The sequence below is a fragment of the Melanostigma gelatinosum genome, assembly GCF_949748355.1.
Source record: "Melanostigma gelatinosum genome assembly, chromosome: 17".
Classification (NCBI taxonomy): Eukaryota; Metazoa; Chordata; class Actinopteri; order Perciformes; family Zoarcidae; genus Melanostigma; species Melanostigma gelatinosum.
Genome location: NC_136650.1, coordinates 11,769,352 through 11,791,857, shown reverse-complemented (window position 1 = coordinate 11,791,857; position 22,506 = coordinate 11,769,352). Strand labels below are relative to the sequence as shown.

General features: G+C 46.7%; 1 protein-coding gene across 1 annotated transcript in view; it reads right to left on the bottom strand.

Moving 5' to 3' along the window:
• Nucleotides 1-6,528: 6,528 nt before the first annotated feature.
• The window catches only part of jarid2b (jumonji and AT-rich interaction domain containing 2b), a 96,580-nt gene continuing 80,602 nt past the window's right edge, over nucleotides 6,529-22,506 (bottom strand). Inside the window, exons 6-18 of the mRNA XM_079287584.1 lie at nucleotides 21,906-22,147; nucleotides 15,478-16,906; nucleotides 13,773-14,362; nucleotides 11,072-11,164; nucleotides 10,160-10,278; nucleotides 9,886-9,956; nucleotides 9,574-9,688; nucleotides 9,258-9,363; nucleotides 8,987-9,169; nucleotides 8,634-8,764; nucleotides 8,121-8,307; nucleotides 7,676-7,783; nucleotides 6,529-7,449 (exon numbers count right to left, since the gene is read on the bottom strand). Coding sequence (XP_079143710.1) covers nucleotides 7,219-7,449; nucleotides 7,676-7,783; nucleotides 8,121-8,307; nucleotides 8,634-8,764; nucleotides 8,987-9,169; nucleotides 9,258-9,363; nucleotides 9,574-9,688; nucleotides 9,886-9,956; nucleotides 10,160-10,278; nucleotides 11,072-11,164; nucleotides 13,773-14,362; nucleotides 15,478-16,906; nucleotides 21,906-22,147 — 3,605 coding nt within the window. The 3' untranslated portion in view covers nucleotides 6,529-7,218. The remainder of the gene's footprint in view (nucleotides 7,450-7,675; nucleotides 7,784-8,120; nucleotides 8,308-8,633; nucleotides 8,765-8,986; nucleotides 9,170-9,257; nucleotides 9,364-9,573; nucleotides 9,689-9,885; nucleotides 9,957-10,159; nucleotides 10,279-11,071; nucleotides 11,165-13,772; nucleotides 14,363-15,477; nucleotides 16,907-21,905; nucleotides 22,148-22,506) is intronic.

The following is a 22,506-nucleotide window of genomic DNA, read 5'->3' as shown; positions in this document are numbered from 1 at the left end:
GCCAACTGCCACCTGCAAAAGTTCTCTGACGACTCTGCAATCGTCGGCCTCATCTCCGCCGATGATGACAGAGAATACAGCGAACTAAACCAGGACTTTTTAGGATGGTGCCAGCGGAACCGCCTCCACATCAACTCCAGCAAGACCAAGGAGCTGGTGGTGGACTTCCGCCGGGGCAAACGCCCTCCTCCGACACCGGTGAGCATCCAGGGACTGGACATTGAGGTCGTGAAGTCGTAGAAGTACCTGGGTGTTCACTTGAACAATAAACTGGACTGGACTGACCACGCTCACGCTCTTTATAAAAAAGGACAGAGCAGACTCTTTCTGCTGAGGAGACTGAGGTATTTTGGGGTGCAGGGAGCACTCCTGAAGACCTTCTTCGACTCCGTGGTGCCATCAGCCATCTTCTATGGAGTGGTCTTCTGGAGCAGCAGCATCGCGGCAGCTGACAGGAGGACACTGGACAAACTGGTGAGGAAGGCCAGCAGCGTGCTGGGGTGTCCACTGGATACTGTGGAGGTGGTGGGAGACAGGAGGATGATGGCAAAGCTCTCATCCCTGATGAGCCACGCCTCCCACCCCATGCAGGACACTCTGGCAGCTCTGCACAGCCCCCGGTGTCTGAGGGAGAGGTACCGCAAGTCCTTTCTCCCCGCTGCTGTCAGGCTGCACAACAAACTGCTCTCGGTAGACCACGAACACTTGAACACGAACACTTTGAACACTCTGAACACTTTAATTCATTCACCTGGTGCAATATCTTATCTAATCCGTGCAATATCCAATACGTTTAAGTATTTACCTGATCCGTCTGTATATTCTGTATATACTGGTATATTTAATACTCTTCTTTACTGTCTTATTTTATTACTGTTTAGTTTATTATATTACTTGATTTTTATCTTTTATTTTTTACTTGAGCAATGCTGCTGTAATCCTGTAATTTCCCCACTGAGGGACTAATAAAGGATTATCTTATTTTATGACTTTCCGACATGCTGTACTATGACTTCATTCGACATGCTGTACTATGACTTTATTCGACACGCTATACTATGACTTTATTCGACACGCTGCACTATGACTTTATTCGACACGCTATACTATGACTTTATTCGACACGCTATACTATGACTTTATTCGACACGCTATACTATGACTTTATTCGACACGCTGTACTATGACTTTATTCGACACGCTGTACTATGACTTTTTCCGACACGCTATACTATGACTTTATTCGACACGCTGTACTATGACTTTTTCCGACACGCTGTACTATGACTTTATTCGACACGCTATACTATGACTTTATTCGACACGCTATACTATGACTTTTTCCGACACGCTGTACTATGACTTTTTCCGACACGCTATACGATGACTTTATTCGACACGCTGTACTATGACTTTATTCGACACGCTATACTATGACTTTTTTCGACACGCTGTACTATGACTTTATTCGACACGCTATACTATGACTTTATTCGACACGCTGTACTATGACTTTTTTCGACACGCTATACTATGACTTTATTCGACACGCTATACTATGACTTTTTCCGACACGCTATACTATGACTTTATTCGACACGCTGTACTATGACTTTTTCCGACACGCTATACTATGACTTTATTCGACACGCTATACTATGACTTTTTTCGACACGCTGTACTATGACTTTATTCGACACGCTATACTATGACTTTTTCCGACACGCTATACTATGACTTTATTCGACACGCTATACTATGACTTTTTCCGACACGCTGTACTATGACTTTATTCGACACGCTATACTATGACTTTATTCGACACGCTATACTATGACTTTTTCCGACACGCTGTACTATGACTTTATTCGACACGCTATACTATGACTTTATTCGACACGCTATACTATGACTTTTTCCGACACGCTGTACTATGACTTTTTCCGACATGCTATACTATGACTTTATTCGACACGCTATACTATGACTTTATTCGACACGCTGTACTATGACTTTATTCGACACGCTATACTATGACTTTTTTCGACACGCTGTACTATGAATTTTTCCGACACGCTGTACTATGACTTTATTCGACACGCTGTACTATGACTTTTTTCGACACGCTGTACTATGACTTTTTTCGACACGCTGTACTATGACTTTATTCGACACGCTGTACTATGACTTTTTTCGACATGCTGTACTATGACTTTTTTCGACACGCTATACTATGACTTTATTCGACACGCTATACTATGACTTTATTCGACACGCTGTACTATGACTTTATTCGACACGCTGTACTATGACTTTATTCGACACGCTGTACTATGACTTTATTCGACACGCTATACTATGACTTTATTCGACACGCTGTACTATGACTTTTTTCGACACGCTATACTATGACTTTATTCGACACGCTATACTATGACTTTATTCGACACGCTGTACTATGACTTTTTTCGACACGCTGTACTATGACTTTATTCGACACGCTGTACTATGACTTTTTTCGACACGCTGTACTATGACTTTTTTCGACACGCTGTACTATGACTTTTTCCAACATGCTGTACTATGTGGACCCACTTCAGTTCGCCTACCAGTCCGGCATCGGGGTGGATGACGCCGTCATCTTCCTGCTGCAGAGATGCCTCTCTCACCTGGAAAAGGCTGGAAGCACTGTGAGAGTCATGTTCTACGACTTCTCCAGTGCCTTCAACACCATCCAGCCTTTGCTTCTGAGGGACAAGCTGGAGCAGACCGGGGTGGACCACCACCTCACTGCATGGATCCTGGACTACCTCACCAACCGTCCACAGTATGTGCGGATACGGGAGTGTGAGTCAGATCGGGTGTCCTGCAGCACAGGGGCCCCACAGGGAACCGTTCTGGCTCCATTCCTCTTCTCCATTTACACCTCGGACTTCAAACATAACTCTGCCAACTGCCACCTGCAAAAGTTCTCTGACGACTCTGCAATCGTCGGCCTCATCTCCGCCGATGATGACAGAGAATACAGCGAACTAAACCAGGACTTTTTAGGATGGTGCCAGCGGAACCGCCTCCACATCAACTCCAGCAAGACCAAGGAGCTGGTGGTGGACTTCCGCCGGGGCAAACGCCCTCCTCCGACACCGGTGAGCATCCAGGGACTGGACATTGAGGTCGTGAAGTCGTAGAAGTACCTGGGTGTTCACTTGAACAATAAACTGGACTGGACTGACCACGCTCACGCTCTTTATAAAAAAGGACAGAGCAGACTCTTTCTGCTGAGGAGACTGAGGTATTTTGGGGTGCAGGGAGCACTCCTGAAGACCTTCTTCGACTCCGTGGTGCCATCAGCCATCTTCTATGGAGTGGTCTTCTGGAGCAGCAGCATCGCGGCAGCTGACAGGAGGACACTGGACAAACTGGTGAGGAAGGCCAGCAGCGTGCTGGGGTGTCCACTGGATACTGTGGAGGTGGTGGGAGACAGGAGGATGATGGCAAAGCTCTCATCCCTGATGAGCCACGCCTCCCACCCCATGCAGGACACTCTGGCAGCTCTGCACAGCCCCCGGTGTCTGAGGGAGAGGTACCGCAAGTCCTTTCTCCCCGCTGCTGTCAGGCTGCACAACAAACTGCTCTCGGTAGACCACGAACACTTGAACACGAACACTTTGAACACTCTGAACACTTTAATTCATTCACCTGGTGCAATATCTTATCTAATCCGTGCAATATCCAATACGTTTAAGTATTTACCTGATCCGTCTGTATATTCTGTATATACTGGTATATTTAATACTCTTCTTTACTGTCTTATTTTATTACTGTTTAGTTTATTATATTACTTGATTTTTATCTTTTATTTTTTACTTGAGCAATGCTGCTGTAATCCTGTAATTTCCCCACTGAGGGACTAATAAAGGATTATCTTATTTTATGACTTTCCGACATGCTGTACTATGACTTCATTCGACATGCTGTACTATGACTTTATTCGACATGCTGTACTATGACTTTATTCGACATGCTGTACTATGACTTTATTCGACATGCTGTACTATGACTTTTGTGGATGCAAGCGTTAAAAAATGAGCTTCCTTTGTAGGGTGGCTTGGCTCAGCCTAAGCGATAGGGTGAGGAGCTCAGACATCAGGAGGGAGCTCAGAGTAAAGCCGTTGCTCCTTCGCGTCGAAAGGGGCCAGCTGTGGTGGTTGGTGCATCTGATCAGGATGTCTCCTGGACGACCTTCCTTTAGAGGTTTTCCGGGCAAGTCCAACTGGTAAGAGGCCCCGGGGTAGACCCAGAACACGCCGGGGAGATTACATATCTAGTCTGGCCTGGGAACGCCTCTGGGCCCCCCAGGAGGAGCTGGAAAGCATTGCCCGGCCCGGCCCCGGGTAAGCAGAGGTTAATAATGGATGGAAAATGTATGAAACCCATGACAAGAATAGTCATACATTCTGACAGTATGTTATGTAAGGGAGGAATGATTGAGAAAAAAAATTGTTCATCTTTCTTTATTTCTCCGTTATCTTTTTGGAACGCCCTCAAGGACCCCCGGGGGTCCCGTAAAGCCACTGCTCTCGACAATCCACAGGCCTCACTGTTAACCGTTAAAATTGGAACAATGGTCTGTGGATTATCTGCGTGGCTAAACAACTACCGTAATGAGGCGAACAAGGCGACATCATCAAATGACTTGTTTTGAATAGTCCAAATAGCTGTCGATTAATTTTCTGTCAGTCTCGAGGCTAAATACTGCTGGAGTTACTGTATGTGAGAAAATAGCTTGTTATTTCGGTGCAATGGCCTTTTAATTATAACTCCATCAGATAAGAACTTGAAATCTAAATAACGACGCTGTTAAAACCCATTTGCACACAAAGAGACACAAGCAGGTTGGAAAGAAATGACAGTGAATTGTCGGTAAGTTTTTATTAAACCTTAAGTACAAACTGCAAAAGTAAAAAACTGTCAATATAACCAACATGAGCCTCTCTTTCCGAGTGGAGGGAAAGGCCGAGATGCGGCACTAATAAATTAAGTCACCAGAGACCCCACTGTGAGCAAGTAGTTTATACTGTAGAAAATGGAAGAAACCAACAAAAACAGAGAACTGAAAAAACAAAAGAAAACAAAATCCCGTCAGAATAAAATATATTGTAAGGCCATAAAAACTTGACAAACCACTTTTTATGTTGAAAACACCCAACTTGGTATTTTATTAAATAGTCCTAAAACAGTTCAGTCTTCTGCGAGGGACGACAACCAACAAACTGGATTATAGGATTTTTTTCCTTGACAGTCACCACTGGCAAGCTCAGTGCAACATGAGTAGCTACTACATTTTTGTTGAATTTTCAGTAATGAAAATGTAAAAACCCTTTTTTTGTGAACATATCTTTTTCCCTTTTCTTTAAAAAAGTAAAGCTAAACAAACAAAACTAGGTTGGGGGGGGGGGCAGTCGTTGGCTACTCAATATCTTCTTTCTTTGTGATATAAGCAGCACTTAAAATTTTTATACACGTTTAGCCAGAGCAACCCTGTAAGCGTCAAACTCACACGGATGAAGAAAGGGAAATGTAAGGCTTTTTCTTCATCAACCACTCTCCTCTGGGACGTTTTCTCTCTTCCTTCCTTCCTTTCTTTATTCCTTAACCCCAGAACAAGGCTCAGGTATTTAAAGAGATTTACAGGATTATGTACAAAAAAAGTTGATGTTTTGTTTGCGTTGGACTTTTTCCTCTCTCTAAAATCACTCATAATATATCTGGAAAAGGAAAAAAATAAAAATAAAAAATGCAAAAGCCAAAAAACAAAAAGGACAATTTTTAAAATACAAAAAAACAAAACTTGGATTCGATATTTCACATTTTACACTCTTTGACTAGTGGCTCTACTTGAGATAACACGTCAGATCAACAAAAGTAAAAAACACAAAATAATAATAATATAATATAATAATTAATGTTTACTGTTACAGATGAAACAAGAGGACTGGAAGAATGGAATGTTAACACGATTGCACATCTAGAACCAGAAAAGCCTGAAAGCCTCTCTGCCCTGTGGGGTTGGGGGAGCGTGAGCTAGCCGTTAGTAGATAGCATGTGCTGACCCCCCAGATTTTAAATTTTTGTGTTGTTATACAGTAATTATAACCAACAGCACCAATAAAATGGATCTCCTCGCTACGGATCAGGCACAGTTTTCACTTGCTAGCGAAGGAGGGATCCCTCCACACTACCAGGAAGTGAGGTGAGCGGAGACCTTTCACAGGTCAAGCAGCTGTAGCTCTGCCCCCTCTCACATCCACCGACAAACAGAAACATCCACAATGACAAAGAACAGAAAATACACAGAAGACTTCTTGCAAAAAAAAACAAAGCTAAAATTTAAAATAGAACTTGAAAAAACATAGCCAACCAACAATAAAACCAACATCGTAATCTTTCAAGTTTTTACCTCGCGTCACCAACCTCCCCCCCCCCCCCCCCCTCCCACCTTTAAAAAAAAAAATCAATGCAGGAGCTGCAACAAGAAATAATAAAATCATTAAAAAAGGACTCTTCTTCCTCAAACCAAGGACAGAGAGAAACTTTGGGTCACTACTTGATGTCATTTTCATTTCACAAAACTAGAGAGAGAAAAAAAAGAAAAGAAAAAGGCCACCGTTCACAGTTGAGTGACGCATGATGAGAAGGAATGGGGTTCAGTCTCAGGGGGCGCGATGAGGGCAGGAAAGAGTGACGCAAGAAGAAGGAAACAAGTGTAACCCACTGCAGTTAGAGGAGGATGGAGGTAACAGGCTCAACAGGGCCCACCAGGTTGTGAATGTTACGCTTAATGCTTGTAATGTTGTAAAAGACGACTTAAAGAGGGACGGTGGGATTCTAAAATCGGCCAGAAAGAAACCCAAATTCTTCTTTCACACTAGTGCAAAAAAGACATCTTGCTTTTCTCTTTTCCCCCCGTTTCTTTTTTTTTTGTTTTGTTTTATAAACAAGCCTGTCATACTAAGGGAGGAGGTGAATATTTTTTTAGAGGGAGGGCTTAGGTCAGGTGAGAGGATTTTCAAAGCTAAAACACAATCTTAAATATTGAGTGGTGGAGGAGGGATTGATAGTGATCCTGCTTAATGTAAAACAAAACAGGGGAGTTTGGGAGGGCCGGGCCTGACTTGGGCAGAGAGCACACCGGATGGTAATGTCGCGGCGTCCTCCTCAGGACACAGCAGCAGCAGCCTTGGGTATGTGGCTGGAGGACAGGCGTGCCAGGGACACCTCCACGGTGGGGCGCTTTCGGGGTCCTCGCTTGGCTGGCGATGCTTTGGCAGGGCTTAGGCCATGGCAAGGGTCCCCCGCTACTGCAGTGACAACAACTCCACCGCCACCTCCTCCGTTCTTCAACATAGCCCGGCCACACACCTGGTTCACCAAACTGTTGATTTGCTCCTAATTTGAAGAAAAAAAACAGGCATTACATTTTTGTTGTTTGTAAATGACCTTTTCTTTACATCATTTGCTCCTCTATAACCCAGTCAGACAGAGGAGGAATTACATCATGAACACTGTTAAATGAGCTACTCCCTGAAGCAGTGTAAAGCCTATCTGATGTCTCCCCCGTCTGGACGGAGAGCGAACTGAACCACGGCTGAAACAAACGGAGGGGGCAGCTCACCTCATCGTATCGGTACATCATCTTAAGGCCTCTGCAGGACTTGTGCTTCTCCACATAACGCAGGGCACACTCCAGACAGAAGACCACGTTGTCGGTCTCCTGAACCACCTGCACAGACGGAAACCGAAAGAGAGACATTACAGTAGGAACCACACACTCAGAGATATATCATTTAAATGTCTTCCACTCCACTCCATAAAGAGGGATGTTTTTATGTATGGCAGGTATTATGTAAGTATATAAGCTCTATGTTATAATGCAAAATAATGCCTACAAACTGAAAAACTCTTGCATTATTGATGATTACAGGAATAGATAACTTTAATAAAAACTTGCTTCAAAATGCCAACGCATATCAAAACTACTGGCGCTGAAGCATTTTAGAAAACGAGTCCCCGTGTCTCCCGACCACAGTCCGTGAAACGTGCGTGCCCTCTGCTCTCACCATGGACAGGTAGCAGAGATGCTGACAGATCTGACAGCGTCTCTCGGAGGACTCAAGCGCCAGCCATTTCCCACGGGGCTTCTTGCGTCCCTCCCCGGGGCCCAGGCTGCCGTCATGGGTGCCGTAGCGGGCGGAGGAGAGCAAACCTGCCTTGTACAGTTCCTGTCGTTGGCGCATCTCTATGTTCCTATTGGACAAGAAAGATACTCGTTAAGCTAGAGCCAGAAAAAAACGCCATTGTGCAAAAGATGTGCTCAAACTCTCATCATGTTGCATTAAGTTGTTTTATTGTTCTTGGAAAATATGAGGAGTGGGACATCTTCTAATAAAAAGGCGTTAGCAGTGGATAGCAGTTATATACAGCATGAATATACCCATAATGCAACATTTGATTGCTTCAACAAGTGATTAGTTAAAAGGACGTGGAGTCTACAGTTTAGAATAGTAATAGTATTTGCGTATAAATGTGTAAATGCGAATATGCGCCCACTTAGGGCCGTTGCTGCGTCCTACCTGAGGTCTTTGAGTAGAGCGGAGATGGTGGTGAGGAGAAGGCCATTGTCCCTCTTGGATTCGGCTGCAGCGATCTGGTACAGTAGCTTCTCCATGGAAAAGGGTTTGGCTATACGACGGCATTTCAGGTCCTGCACAGAAAATCGGAAACGCACGTTAAAAATACTGTTTTTGATGTGTTTTATTGTGTCATTTCTTTATGTCTCAAAATAAAAACTCTGTACTCTGTTTTATTTCCTTCTGTTTTCTTCCCATGTGCACATTTTGTTTTCCACATATACATAAGTGATGTGCCGTTATTATTTGAACATAGCCCCTTGTACCGATCTGCCCTCCCAGATTCATGTGCTGACCTTTGCGGCCTGGTAACCCAGGTTCATCCAGTGCGGCGTGGCAAAGTGCACCGTCTCTGACACGCTGTAGCCACAGCACACTTTAGAGACGAAGGCACCGGGGTAGCAGACCACAAACTGCCCGCTCCGCTGGACCGTACGATAAACCTTGATGCCTTCGCGGCACAGCACCTCTGGAGAGATCTGGAAGACCAAAAATGTGTGTTACATTTCTGAGGCTGTATATTTTTTTGGTAACAAAGCGGCTTCAGAGAGTTCAGAAAACACTGACCATGATGTTCTTCTCCAACATTTCTAGTCCCGGGGTGCCATTGGCCTGAAGCAGTGTATGGACCACCTTGTCCAGCTTAGCCTTCTCCTCAGCAGGGACAGAATACCTGTGGGAGGGACACACGAAGACATCAACACACATGGACAGAGTCATACTGAAGGTTCCATCACATCAACAATCAGTTGAATCTACTCCAATTGCAAAGAATTGTCCAACGTTACACTGTTACTTATCCGAATGGTTTCTTTACCTCGGCGTTATCATGCGTACTCTCTATATCAGTGACGATGAGGAAAAGAGCCCGGTGAACACTTACCAAATGCAATCAGCACCAGTGTGTAAGTAATCAATAAATGGAAGGCGATTTTGGTCTCGAGACCAGCATGAGGTAGAAAAGACCATGCCAATGTTAAGCCAGGGAATGGTCACTCCTAGGGAGACAGAGGGGTTTAAAGAGAAGGAAACAAGAGCATAAGGTTATTATTACGAGCTGCAAATTATAGACAATGACTGTGAACTGCTTCAGAAAAAATGCATTTACAGGGCAAAATGACTGAGATAATTAGAGTTTGTTTGAGTTTGCTATTCAGCCTTAATGCTGGAGAGGAATGCCTTTACAAGTCCTTACCAGGCACAGCACCCAGATGCCTCAGAATGGATCCAGAGTTATTGGGAAGGACAGTGAGGTTCCATCCATGTCTGAGGAAAAGATAAGAGGAAATGGTCATTTCTACATTCTTTTCCAGGGATAAAGAAGAGACAAGATGGCTAAAGGAGATGAAGCAGACAGCGTTCACCTTACTTATGGCCCATCGGTTAACAGGTCAGGCCGACAGTCTGGCAACACAAGCAGAATATTCTGTGTGAGCTTTAAAGTGAGTGCGGTCTAATGAGCTACTTACTTTGAAAATGGCTCTGACTTTCCTGTGGGGAATCCACTGCCATGCGTGCTCGTGTCCACCTTCCCACAATGCACTGCCACATGGCTGTCTCTCTGCTCCACAATCCTCCAGTACTCTTCCTGCAGGAACAAAAAAGGAAGGAAAGCCAGTCAGTGGAAGAATGCATAAAGCAAGGTGCAGGTGTGCCTCATAGTCCGTTATGTCAGATAACTGGAGTTTTAGGTAAAAACTGAATAATACCATTTTTAATGAGGTTCACATGAATAAAAACGAAATATTGTATTCTGAAAAAAACATACATTTTAAGACATGCCAGAAGCTATAGTGTGTCATCATTACAAAGTCGTACAACAACAATAGTATAGTATGCAATGAATACAATTACCACCTAGCATTGCTATGCATCCACCAACCGCCATGTTGCGGTTCATATCCATGTCTGTCCAAAATGTCATCATTGTATCACATTAGATATTTTTGTGGAATTAGCATAATTAGCATATGTGAGGTCGTAGTGACCTTTGACCACCAAATTCTAAGAAGTTCAACCACCACCGCATTAAAACTCATAAAAGTCATATTACTGTATGTCATGAAAAGTCAGAAAAAGTCATAGTATATCATAAAAATGTCATACTACAGTATGCCTTAAAAGAGTCAGAACACAGACAGTATAGTACAGTGGTTCCTTCCCACTGATTATTAGAGTGTTTTCTAAGTCCTCTGGGGGCTTTGGACAGTTGGTCAGACATATTTCATCGATATAATCCACAGAACTCACCGTCAGCAGTCTGTATTGGAACCATTTACTTGTAGAACATTGTTCCAATAAAACGCTCGACAGTGAGTCCTGTGGATTATCTATGCTGACGATGCAGTTTACGTTCAGTGAGAGATGTTCAGCATGCTAACCTCAACATCGGCAGCCCCTGGCTCCTTGTTAAAGCACATGGTCATGGTGTTCCGGGCTATCCTGAAGAAGTTGGTCAAAGACACCGATTTCCCCTGCAACAAAGAGGCATTCAGCATTATGAGCTGCAGCATACGACAGGAAGCTGAGGGGAAGAGAAACCTCCAGACTTCGCTCCGCATATGCATCGTCTTCGGTCATGCTAACAGAAGTATTGGGAATGTAAACCACGAGTCGAGCATGAATAGATTATGAGCAAAGAAAATCTTGCTGGACATGAATGAACTAGAAGTTTCGCCATTTCCCACCACGTGTGTGGGGGAAAAAAAAAAAGCAGCGGGAAAGCGTTATGCTTAAATAATGTACATGCACAGACAGATGTATGAACGTCTACATGTACTATGTGTGTCTCCATGCGTCTCCACCTCTGTGCCTCCCCTACAAGCCACAGACATGTTTCCCATGGTTTTGACCCGCTCTATGGACATTCCTGCTCCAGAGATGCTTTGAAGGTTTCCATAAATCTGCCGGCTCGGGGCTTTCAGAGGTACGGACCCTGATGAAAGATGACCCTGTGGATTCCTCATCCTCACAGTGACAATTTATCTTTTCTTTTTTCTTCTTAAGCTATCCAAAATTGTATTAAAAAACGACCTGACCTTATTATAATTTATATTATTACAAAAGCTGCAGGGTTGTAAACTAATGCAGTTAAATTCAGTACAGCAGTGATCCAGTCAGCAACACTTTCTTTCGGCGAGTCAGAAGCAGCACTTATATCCAAGCCTTCCCTGGTGTAATTAGAGTTAATTATACCCTTGACATGCACTTTGTTCTCTTGATAGAAAGGTGAAATGTAACCTCCTTTTGGGGGCCACTCCAAGAGAAATGCATACAAATGTGAGCTGTGGAGAAAAGAGATGGGTCATATTTAGACTGTCCTGTCAGGATGGTGACAGCCATTCACATGTCACTGCATTGAACAGAATCTGCCTGTAGACTGTATCTGGTCGAGTCTGTTGACGATATCTCAGTCTTTCAGAGGGAGGTCATAGAGAGGGATTTAGTTACTAAAGTGAGGGGGGGGGGGAATCAAATGGGCTCCACATTGACTTGGGTGGAGTATTGTGCAGTGTGAGAAGTATCTTGATTGCCTTGGCATGACAAAAAAATAAATACGCATTGCATCAACAATACGTGTGCGGCGTATGTGTTCGCACATTTGCACTGATGCGTGCGTGTTTGGCAGAGGGATTGGTGAGAGGACATGATAGAGAAAGACAGAGGGAGATTTGGGTAAATAGCTAAGAGCAAGGGCATGGGCTGAAGGAGAGAAGCCATGGGGGGGGGGGGGGGGGGGCTGGATTAAAGGAGCTGGAGAAGGCGGGGTTTGAAGGGGGCGGGACAGGGGGTGAGGGGAAGGGCTGGTTTGAGAGCTGCCATCTCTCTGACCTACATTTCAGCCAGCCAGAATCAACACAGCTGCCAGCAGGCAGGGGGGGGGGGGGGGGGGAATACATCTAATGTGCATACACACAAGCAAGACTACTGACCCCCCCCCACACACACACACACACACACAGCTGCACAGCTGCACAGCAATAGTTAGCAAAACAATAAGAGGTGCATGGTACCGTCACAACAAAAACCCAGTCTTAACACTGCAGCTACATGACACATTTACACATACTTCTGCACGCAAACAAATGTGCAAAATGTTTGCTTTTATAAACCACAATCGATAAAAACGCTCACATTTAAGTGGTGATAAAATGGAAAGTGTAGTCGTGACTCAGACAGTTGTGAGACGCAGACATCTGGCTGAGCAACAATGAGGCCTTTGAAGACTGTTCCGGTACTGACAACGAGCTGTAAAAAGGTCTGGAATTTAACATAAAACCAAGACGATGTTCATATGTCTTTGTGATGAGTAGACAAAAATGAAAACAAGGGCAAAAATGAAGGGGGCGGGCCGGCCAATGAGGAGGCGGCATCCACAGATGTTTCTGTATGTTAATGCTGCTGCTGAGGCAAAGATGGCTGTAAACCTGACTGCAAACGCTGAAATGACCCTGGACTAGCAACGCTGTCAGTAAGAGTCAGAACAGGCTGTTAACAGCACTTCACAGGAATATTTCACCCACAAAGTCACCATTACCATCGTTACCTTGAATTCTTGAAGAAAACTTTGTTTTGCTTGCATGCCTCCACGATGAACGACGTAAAAGAGAAACGTCCTGATGAATTAAAGTAAGGGTGCCGCGTTTAACGACAGCAAAGCTACATAAAGACATCTGTTGAACTTGTGCCATAACATCCAATTCTCACTTATCCAATCGTATGCTCACTGCACGATGCACGGGTTTTGGAAGTAGTAAATATACGACTGTATGAATGAGAGTTGGATTACACTGGTTGTGTGCGAATTTGTTCATGGATGTTTTGATAGAGTTTTGCGGTTGTTAAATACGTCTGTGGATGCTCCGTTCTCCGTGGAGGCATGTGAGAAAAAGACAGTATTCTTCAAGAATTCAAGGTAACACGAGTGGGGTGAATTAACATAAAAAAATCCTCGTTTTGCGGTTGAAGTATTCCTTTAAGATCCCAAAACCTCATTTAAAAAGAAAAACAGAAAAGATGTGCTTCTTGCCCGTTACGTTTCAAATACGTCACGTAAACCGCAAACGTTCCCTTCATCCTCACCTTGTTAATACATTTGTGCTGGTCACTGAGGACGCCCCTGTCCTCCTCCTGCTGCTGCTGCTGCAGCTGCTGCGGCTGTGGCTGCGGCTGCGGCTGCGGCGGCTCCTCTCCATGCTGCCTGTCCTCTTTGCCTTGTTTTTCCTGAGCGAAGAGCCGGCGCCGGCCGGCTTTGACCTGAGCCTCTAGCTCCTTCAGACGATGATACACTCCATTGGTGCGGTGGTTCCCCGTCGCCCCTCCCACTATTCCACCTACCAGCCCGTTCTTGGGCTCGTAGCGTGGCAGCACCAGTGCGCTAGGCGCCGAGGAGTCCGAGAGACCCTCCAGAGGGCCCCGGCGCGACTCCAGATTCTTTTTCTCCTGCAGCACTTCGGCCTGCAGTCTCAGGCGCTCCTCAGCGCTGAGCGAGTCATAGGAGAGGATGTACTGGAGGTACGCCTCCTGCAGCTTGGCCAGCCGGTCCTGCGCCGACCTAGGGATGCGCAGGAGGTCGGCTAGCTTGGTCCACTTCTTCAGGTCCATCACCTGCTGCATGCCGCCCATGTCGTTGATGAGCTGGAAAAAACGTGACAGGTCCACTTCACAGCCACCTGCGTGGAGCAGAAGGGAAAAATGAAGAGTGAGCTTACAGTGGGTAGTCATACAAACTGTGACGGTTGATGCAGGACTCCATGTGTCTCATGGTAACATTAAAAATGTATCAACGGTGAAACAATTGCCACCGAACAAAGCTCTGTGTAGAAGAAGAAGTTTGAAAGAACAAAGAAATCAAATCAGGACGACTGCCATTTTTGAGCATCTGCTCCTTTGGCAAAACCTCCGTCCCAGTTCATTTCATTTTAAAGTGCCAATTGATCCGTCACCTTTCAAAATGATCTGAACCATCATTGTGCCAAGCAGAGACACAAATTCTGTGAATGTAAAACTGATCTGCAGGAAGTCATTTGGAACCAGGGTGTGCTGGCTGGCTGAAGCCACTCCTCTGTGGCTCACAGGCTGCCAGATCTCTCTGGCTAACGGCCGCATACCAAAACGGGCTAAAATGAATACAGCTGTATATTAAAAGCAACAAACACGGCAGAGCACATGCCCAACATGAACCAGGGCAAAACTAACAAAATGCAAGAACCGTGTATGCATCGGGAACGGAAAAACTCACTTCTACAGATTCCGTCTTAGCCGGGCTGATTAAAGGCTCATAAAATGCTGATGTCATTGTGAGAAATGGAAGGTGACCAGACAATCTGGGGTTAAATATTGTTTATGGGCCTGTCAGGCCCCTCGCCAAGTTGTTCCACATTGTTACTGTCATCTATAAACGGGAAGATATAATCAGGCGAAATGCCACTGACACCAATGGAAACGGCAAATTTCAGCAGATGTGACAAAACGGTTTACAAAGTGCAGGACACTGAGAAGGTAAAAGGCTTTTTATACAGTTTTTAGTTGATCCTTCTCTTATCATCTACATTCGACACAAGTGTAGTCAGGGCTGAGAGGAGGAGTTTGGAATGGGGTGTCTGGGTTTAATGCACTCCCATAAAATCGATGGCTCTGATCCTCTGTGGCAGCCAGCAGGAAGAAACCTGTGGCTTATTGCTGAGTTAATTCAATCAACTCAGGAAGGAGTTTTGTAGACTAAATTGTCTTGTGTACCATTCACATATGTGCCCCACCCCCTCCGGCCCCCGCATGGCTCACTTACCAATGACAGGTGGCTCATCCATGGTAATGCCCTGAGATTTGAGGTGCTTGCGAATGCAGGCTAGCCGCTGCACGTTGGGGCCCCAGCGCCGGCCCAGCATGTGGACCCTCTGCACCTGTGTAACAAAACGCATCTCCTCGCTCAGCTTGCACTCCGGCCGCCAGTCCGGCGGTGGGCCCACGCGACACATTCCAGCCACCTCGGCCTGCTCCCTCACCGCATCCAAGTACACCAGGGGGTCCTGGAACTCCCGCGGCACCGGCCGGAAGACGGGGGCTTCGCCCAGCGCCGGCCACCCATCTGGCCTGCTCCGCTGGCGCTCCCACTCCTTCTCCTGCGCGCGCTCCTTCTGGCGTGCCGTCTCTTTCTCGCGCTCCCACTCCTTGTCCCGGTCAGCCAGCCGAAACGCTGCTGGTTTGAGCTGCCCGGGGTTGTTGGTGGAAGTCAGCAGAGAGGAGGTGTTGGAGGAACACACGGAGGTCTGTTGGGGGTCTGAGGTAGTGTTGGCACGACTGGGGTTCTGTGGGTGATTCGGGCCTGATGAGGGTGAGGAGGAGTTCCGACCGTGAGACCTGCTCTGCTGCTGCTGTGCTTGTCGAATCAACATCAGCTTGCCGGCTGACGCCCGCTTGGGCCGCTGGTTCACCGGCTCCGCATTGGCTGCTGGTGTATTAGGAGGCGGGGTTTGTTGAGGAGGAGGAGTAGGGAGTGGGGTAACAGGTGGAGTATGTTTGGGAGAAGGGGGCGTGTCTGATTCATGTCCGTTGGAAACTGGAGTGGTGGTTTGTGTGGCAGCTTTCTCTTGATTGGCCGCCTTCTTGCTGCGCGTCTCCAGAGGTGCGGGTTGAAGCTTGGCCTTCTTGGCCTCAATGCCAGTGGTTTTGGCTTTTTGCTCAACAACCCCTGTCCCCACAGAGCTGAGGACCACCTCCAGACGCCGCTTGGAGTTACGCAGTCCCTCTCGACCCGGGCACTCCCCTTGCTGGCACTGTCTCTGCCCGTCCTCCTTGGCCAGGGTGCTGTACCGCTGCCCATTTAGCCTGCCGTTGAGGCGGGCGACGGCGGCCACATTGTTAAGCCCATTGGATAGTAGCACCTGTTTGCGGGTTTTTGCATTGCTGTGGTGGGCTGGTGCCGCTGCTTTTCCTGAGTTAGCCAGCCCATTGCTGGCTGCTGGCTGGCTATGCTGATTGTGATTGTTCGCTGACGATGGTGCCGAGGCGGCGCTGTTGTGTTTGTTGCTGCTGCCGAGTTTGGTTTTCTTGCCCAGTTCTCTCTGTTTGGCTTTGGTGTAGGTGACGTGGCCCTTGGACACGGTGGCTGTGTACTTCTTCACAGTTTTGGACGGCAGTCGGAAGTCGCGGCTCTTCTTGGTACCACCGACAGCTTGTGCCGAGCCCGCCCGCGTCAGCCCGTTCACTTTAGAGACCTGAGAGAAAGGGGGATGGAGATAGGACAAGTGAGATGAATAGGATAAAGAACCGTATCACAATGCTTTGGATCAAATAAGAAGTTAAAAACAGTATTGCATTAAAGACAGTAACACATTTCCCAAAACGTACCCACACACGCAGATACAATTCTACAATCAGAAAGCACAGCAACACACACACCACAATGAAGGGGCCAAACATATTTGTGGAAGCCTACGCTATTCATCTGACAACCGATCAACTGTCTTGATTACTATACTTTCAAACGCAGTACACTTTTGTAAACTGCAGCTCAAACTGCTGTCAACACAAAAGGCAGAGATTTAGGATATGCGCAAACCAAAACCAAAAACCACTACATCCCGAGATAAACAACAGCTTGGAACGGGCAGATAAAAGAGAAATGGCATGAGAGGGAGAGAAGGGATGGCTCCATGCTTTCTGCTAGCAGATGGCTGGACAGTATGAGGTCGGAGGTGGGGTCATTGGGACGGAATAAAATCCCATCCGGGCACATCAAAACAGCCTTTTATTTGCTAACGGTTTTCCTCAAATGCTAATTTTTTGAGCAGAGACAGAGCGAGACAGACAGAGGCTGTATGTGTACATGAATGTGTGCGAAGCCTTTGAGGCCTCCAGCTGTGGATCAGTGGTTTGGCACAGTGGTGTCTGGTTCCGTGGCCGGCCCACTGGCTACAGCTGTGGGAAGAAACACGGTCACCTTCTCCCTCAGTGCAAAGCGCTTTACAGCTGGATCAGCACATGTAAGAATCCATTGTGTACAATTAAATTCTGTACAGGACTCTATCGAGCTCAATCTCTACATTCCCCACTCTGCATTTCTAAGAACATCCATTTCTCTCTCTTCCTCATCCATGTTGCTTTCATGGCCCACTTACAGTGCTGCCAGGAGTTTCTCATTCCTCTCTCTCCAATGTGTGAGAAAGAGAGAGCGATTGCTACAGTGTTAGGAGATCTTGTAAAATTAAAGATATGTGGCTGCCGATATCTGACTGGGTTGAGCAGGATATACACTTTTCCTTTTGTTCATATCCAAACGATGCATTGCAAGGTTGGGAAAGACACGCTTGTACTCCAGCCATCACGGAGCGCTGCTGTCTTTAGAAAATGAATGATCATATTTCGCCGCCATCCGTCCTCGGTCCAGACCAGCTGGAAGTGAACCACAGCAAACAGAAAGGGAGGAGGAGGGATGGGAGAGATGGAGTTATCAATCACAGCTGGGGCGCCACAGGAGGGAGGTGACAGACGGCCCATTGACAGGTTTGCCTTTGAAGGGCTCTCGTGTCACACTTGTGTGTGTGTGTGTGTGTATATATGTATATGTGTGTGTGTGTGTGTGTGTGTGTCTGCTCATATATTGTATTGTGTTCGTCTCAGGTGGCGGGGGGCCGACACAAAGACCAAGCCATTAAAAGATAAGGGGGGACTGAAACCTAACCCTGCCTCCGTCAATCATTCCCCTCCAACACACACACACCATGGAAAAACACAGGGTGACAAGGAGAGAGGGAATAAAGAATGGGTGTTGAGGAGTGGGGAGTGGAAAGGGATGAAGACTGAGACAGAAAGACAGAAACAAGGCTGCACAGCAAGCCCTGCGAGTCACTATGTGCATTCCTCACAAAAAAAAAAGAATTGATCTCCCAATCGGACACAATATCTCAACGTTCAACTGTTGCACTGATGCTGAAAAAGTACCTAACTGCTAAAGAAGCAGTTCCCCAGATAGCTACGATATTTCTCCAGCCACAGTTTGCTGACAAAGCATTGAATCTGAGAGACGCCACACTGTCGTGACCGCTTCCTGCCACAGGAGGGCTCAGTGGACCGGCTCCTCTTCCGGGGAGCTCGGCAAGTCTCCATCACTTTGCTCCCTTTAATTACTCGGTCTGGTGGCAAAGAAGGACGGCAAGACGGGTGATGACGAGAGAAAGGAAATGCGAAGCAGAGCCAAAGAGGCAGGCGCTAGTTTAAATACTTTGCTGGGGAAGGAAGGAAGGAAAGACAGAGAGCAAGCGATACGGAGAAGGACATGGACGCTCACTCGCGCTAACAGCCACCGGTAGAGAGAAATGAGAGGGACGATGGACAGGACAAGAAAGACAATGGAGCCAAAGGGAAAAAACTGAACACACACACACACACACACACACACACAGGAGACTGTTCTGGAGTGGATTTCGGTCGCATGTGAGCGGAGAAGGAGGGAGGGAGGGAGGGAGGGAGGGAGGTGGGTCTAGATGACATCATGTGTTGCTATAGCCCAGCTGAGGCCTGGCAGGAAGATTTTTAACAGGCAACATCTGCAGGAGCCGGCCCTGGGAAGAAGAACGGGGAGAGAAAGAGAGAGAGCGAGAGAGAGCCAGACGATAGAGTAAGACAGGAGCAAGTTTAACCCTTGCAACGCCCTGCTGACTGACACAGGAAGGGAGACGCAGCATCGCTTGTGCACACTTTGAATCACATGTGGTCACAGACAGATTTCCACCTCTTTGTCAGGATGTTGCAGAAGCTCCTTAGGTCAACCCGAGGTACCACTGATGGTGGCCGGCCCCTCACTCAACATGGAACTACACATCAAGGCTATTTTGTGTTTTCTCCAAAACGCGTCGGATGAGATCGTTGAAGTGGAGGCAAAACACGTGGCAAGTCGAAGAAACGCTCCGTATTGTTCTCGTTTGTAATCTAGCAAAACCATTCCCAGTGCAAAGCTCCTCCCTCCCCGTGATGCTCTCTCTCACCAGGGGCATGAAATAATGTAAACGCCATAACTTTGGGAATATAATGAACGCGTGACACAGCTTGACGGCGTGCAACACATACATCAAGTGTTACGGCGGTGCGATGACTATCAACGGGTTAAATCCCGCGCTGAGCTACAAATCAATTCCTCTGCCGGAGTCATTTACGGGTGCGACTGCCAGAACACCTCGACGGCGAGGCATAAATCCGGCTTAAGCCTTCTTTCCCCTCTGCTGTCTTATTAGGGAGCGATGCGATGCGGCCCTGGGGCAGGTCGACTTTCAAGCAGCGAGGGAAAGGTCAGTACAGCACACAATGCACAAGCCCTTTCATAAACTCACAGGGAGAGATCGACACACAGCAGCTGCAACAGGAAGCTTCGTGAGAGAACTGAGAGAAACGCGTTGAATTCTCAATAAACATTGAATTCTTCTCGGTGTGTGTGTGTTATCTATCGTCCCTTTTGACATGTTGTAGTATCATGAGGGAGGTTAATTGTGGATGGCAGAGGACAAACAACTAAACAAGAAAGTGCAGAGTCCTTTGCGAATGATGCCGAGTCGGCTCAGTGGTTTGGCCCTGCGCACACCACCTGCGCTCGCCGATCTGTGCAGCTGCTTTGCTGACATCCCTGCTTTTGTTATTTAATTAAAATGGATAGAATCATATTGTTTTATAAAAAGGTCCCGTTATGGCACATGTATTTTTGTTGATACAAGCTGCTATTAAATTAAGCAGAACAGAATCACTGTGAATTGAATTATGATAATGCCTTTACCCTTCGGTTCCACACACACACACACACACACTCTTTTTACGGCTACATAATCACTTAACCTTTTATATGGCTTAGCCTGTATTTTCGCAGTGGGTCGTGTGTATAAATGTGTGAGTCTTGAGCACACACGGTTAACACACACACACTGTTCATGCTAATTGAAGGGAGAGCGAGAATAAAAAAAGAAGAAGCACTAATCCGTCCAAATGATTGGAGCCATGTTGTCAAGGGCAAGCGCCGTCTCTTTGACACAGAAGCCGAGAGAGAGAGAGAGAGAGAGAGAGAGAGAGAAAGAGAGAGAGAGAGAGAGAGAGAGAGAAAGAGAGAGAGAAAGAGAGAGAGAAAGAGAGCGAGAAAGAGAGCGAGAGAGAGATGCAACAAGAGGAATGTAGAACGAGAGCAAAGTCAAAAAAACACACCACGACAGGAGTCAAAAGAATCAAGCAGGGTGCCAGCAGCGGATTGAAACAGAAAGAGAGTGGAGGAAGAGTGACAGAACAAAGACGAGTGAGTTCGTGGAGCTGAAGTTTGGCTTGGCAGGCAGTCACTCATTGAGAGGCATTGTTGGTTTTGCTGGAGAATTACAGCCACTCGGAAAACCTGAAGCACATGCCTGAGGCTGCATCGGCGGCAGCACATTACAGCAACAATAGTGCTGGATTGACACTCAACAGGAAGGAAAAGGCCGAAAAGGAAATGGGAAAGAAGACAGAAAGGAAGCTAAATAGATTATGAGAGAGAAAAAGACAGAATTAAACGTGGTGCCTCAACAGACAGTTAGCTTCTGACTAGCTGATCATACGAATGCAGGTTTTCTGACTAAAGCCACATCTGTCCCCTTTCCACCATCTCCTCCTCTTCTTCTTTCACTTCGTGGGGTTCCTTGAGACCTGCTACGTGCCACGGAGAGGGAGGGAGGCCTGCACAGGCCCTAGCCAGCATTACTAAATATAGCTGCAGTCGCAGCAGGCCAAAACACAATCATTACTCTCCCAGACACAATAGATGGTGGGGAGAGGAGAGGAAGAGCACAGAGGACAAGGCAAAGGAGGAAATCAGCAGCTAAAGGCAAGTAGAGAAAGGGGACAAGAAAGGCACAAGAGTAGTTAGGATAAATCATTGAGAGAAGATAAAAAAAGAGGATGTGACAGATGGGAAAATGAGAACAAGAGTCAAGAGAGGGGAGGATTTCAAGCACGCGTAATGGACAAAAGAGCATGCTGCACCTCGAGCCAATAAATACAGAACCCTCCATATCATCTCAAGTTGAACAGCTAATGCAAACCATTCATCTGCCATAGAAGGTTCCCTTTCTCTGTACGCTACCGTCACATTGTCCACGGTCTCCTGAGGAAGCTACAGACATGCTTTCATCCTTTTCCTTTCCATAAGATATCTACCATAGTATGGCTTTGAAATTCCAACACTGGCTGCTCCCGGCCATACAGCACCTGTTTGCGTAGCTCCTCGGCGGCTCTCCTCGGCGGCAGCCCGTTGGCTGAGCCTCTGCTGCTGGCCAGGGCCTGCTGCCTGGTGTGCTCCCGTGCCTCCGCCCGCTCACTGCGCTCCCTCAGTAGGGGCGGAGGTGGAGGCGGCGGAGGTGGCAGCGGGGGGGCTGGCGCGTCCCTGCCGTGAGTTCCCGCCTTGGGCCTCGGACTCTCCCTGGTCCCTGCTTTACCGTGGCTGTTGAAAACTGGAGGGGGGGGGGGGGGGGGGGAGAGAAGAGTCAGGTGTGCTTCTTGTATCATTCTTAATTTATGTGGGAGAGGAGGAAGCCAAACACAATTAGTGACAGATATCTTATTAGCTTGAAGTGGCTATTCACATACTTGAAATTAGATTTGAAATTTTGCTGAGATGACATTTAGCAGAAATGTTTTTTTCCATCCACCATCTTCAATAGAGCTAAACGAGGAAGCAACACTGTACTGTTTCAGGACCAGTGGTCACTGATGAAGCTTACCGATTGTAGTTTTCTATCTGCTCCCAGTATATGAAATATACTTTCAAAAATAATGGAGAGAGTCTGAGCTTCTTCTTGGATTTACTACT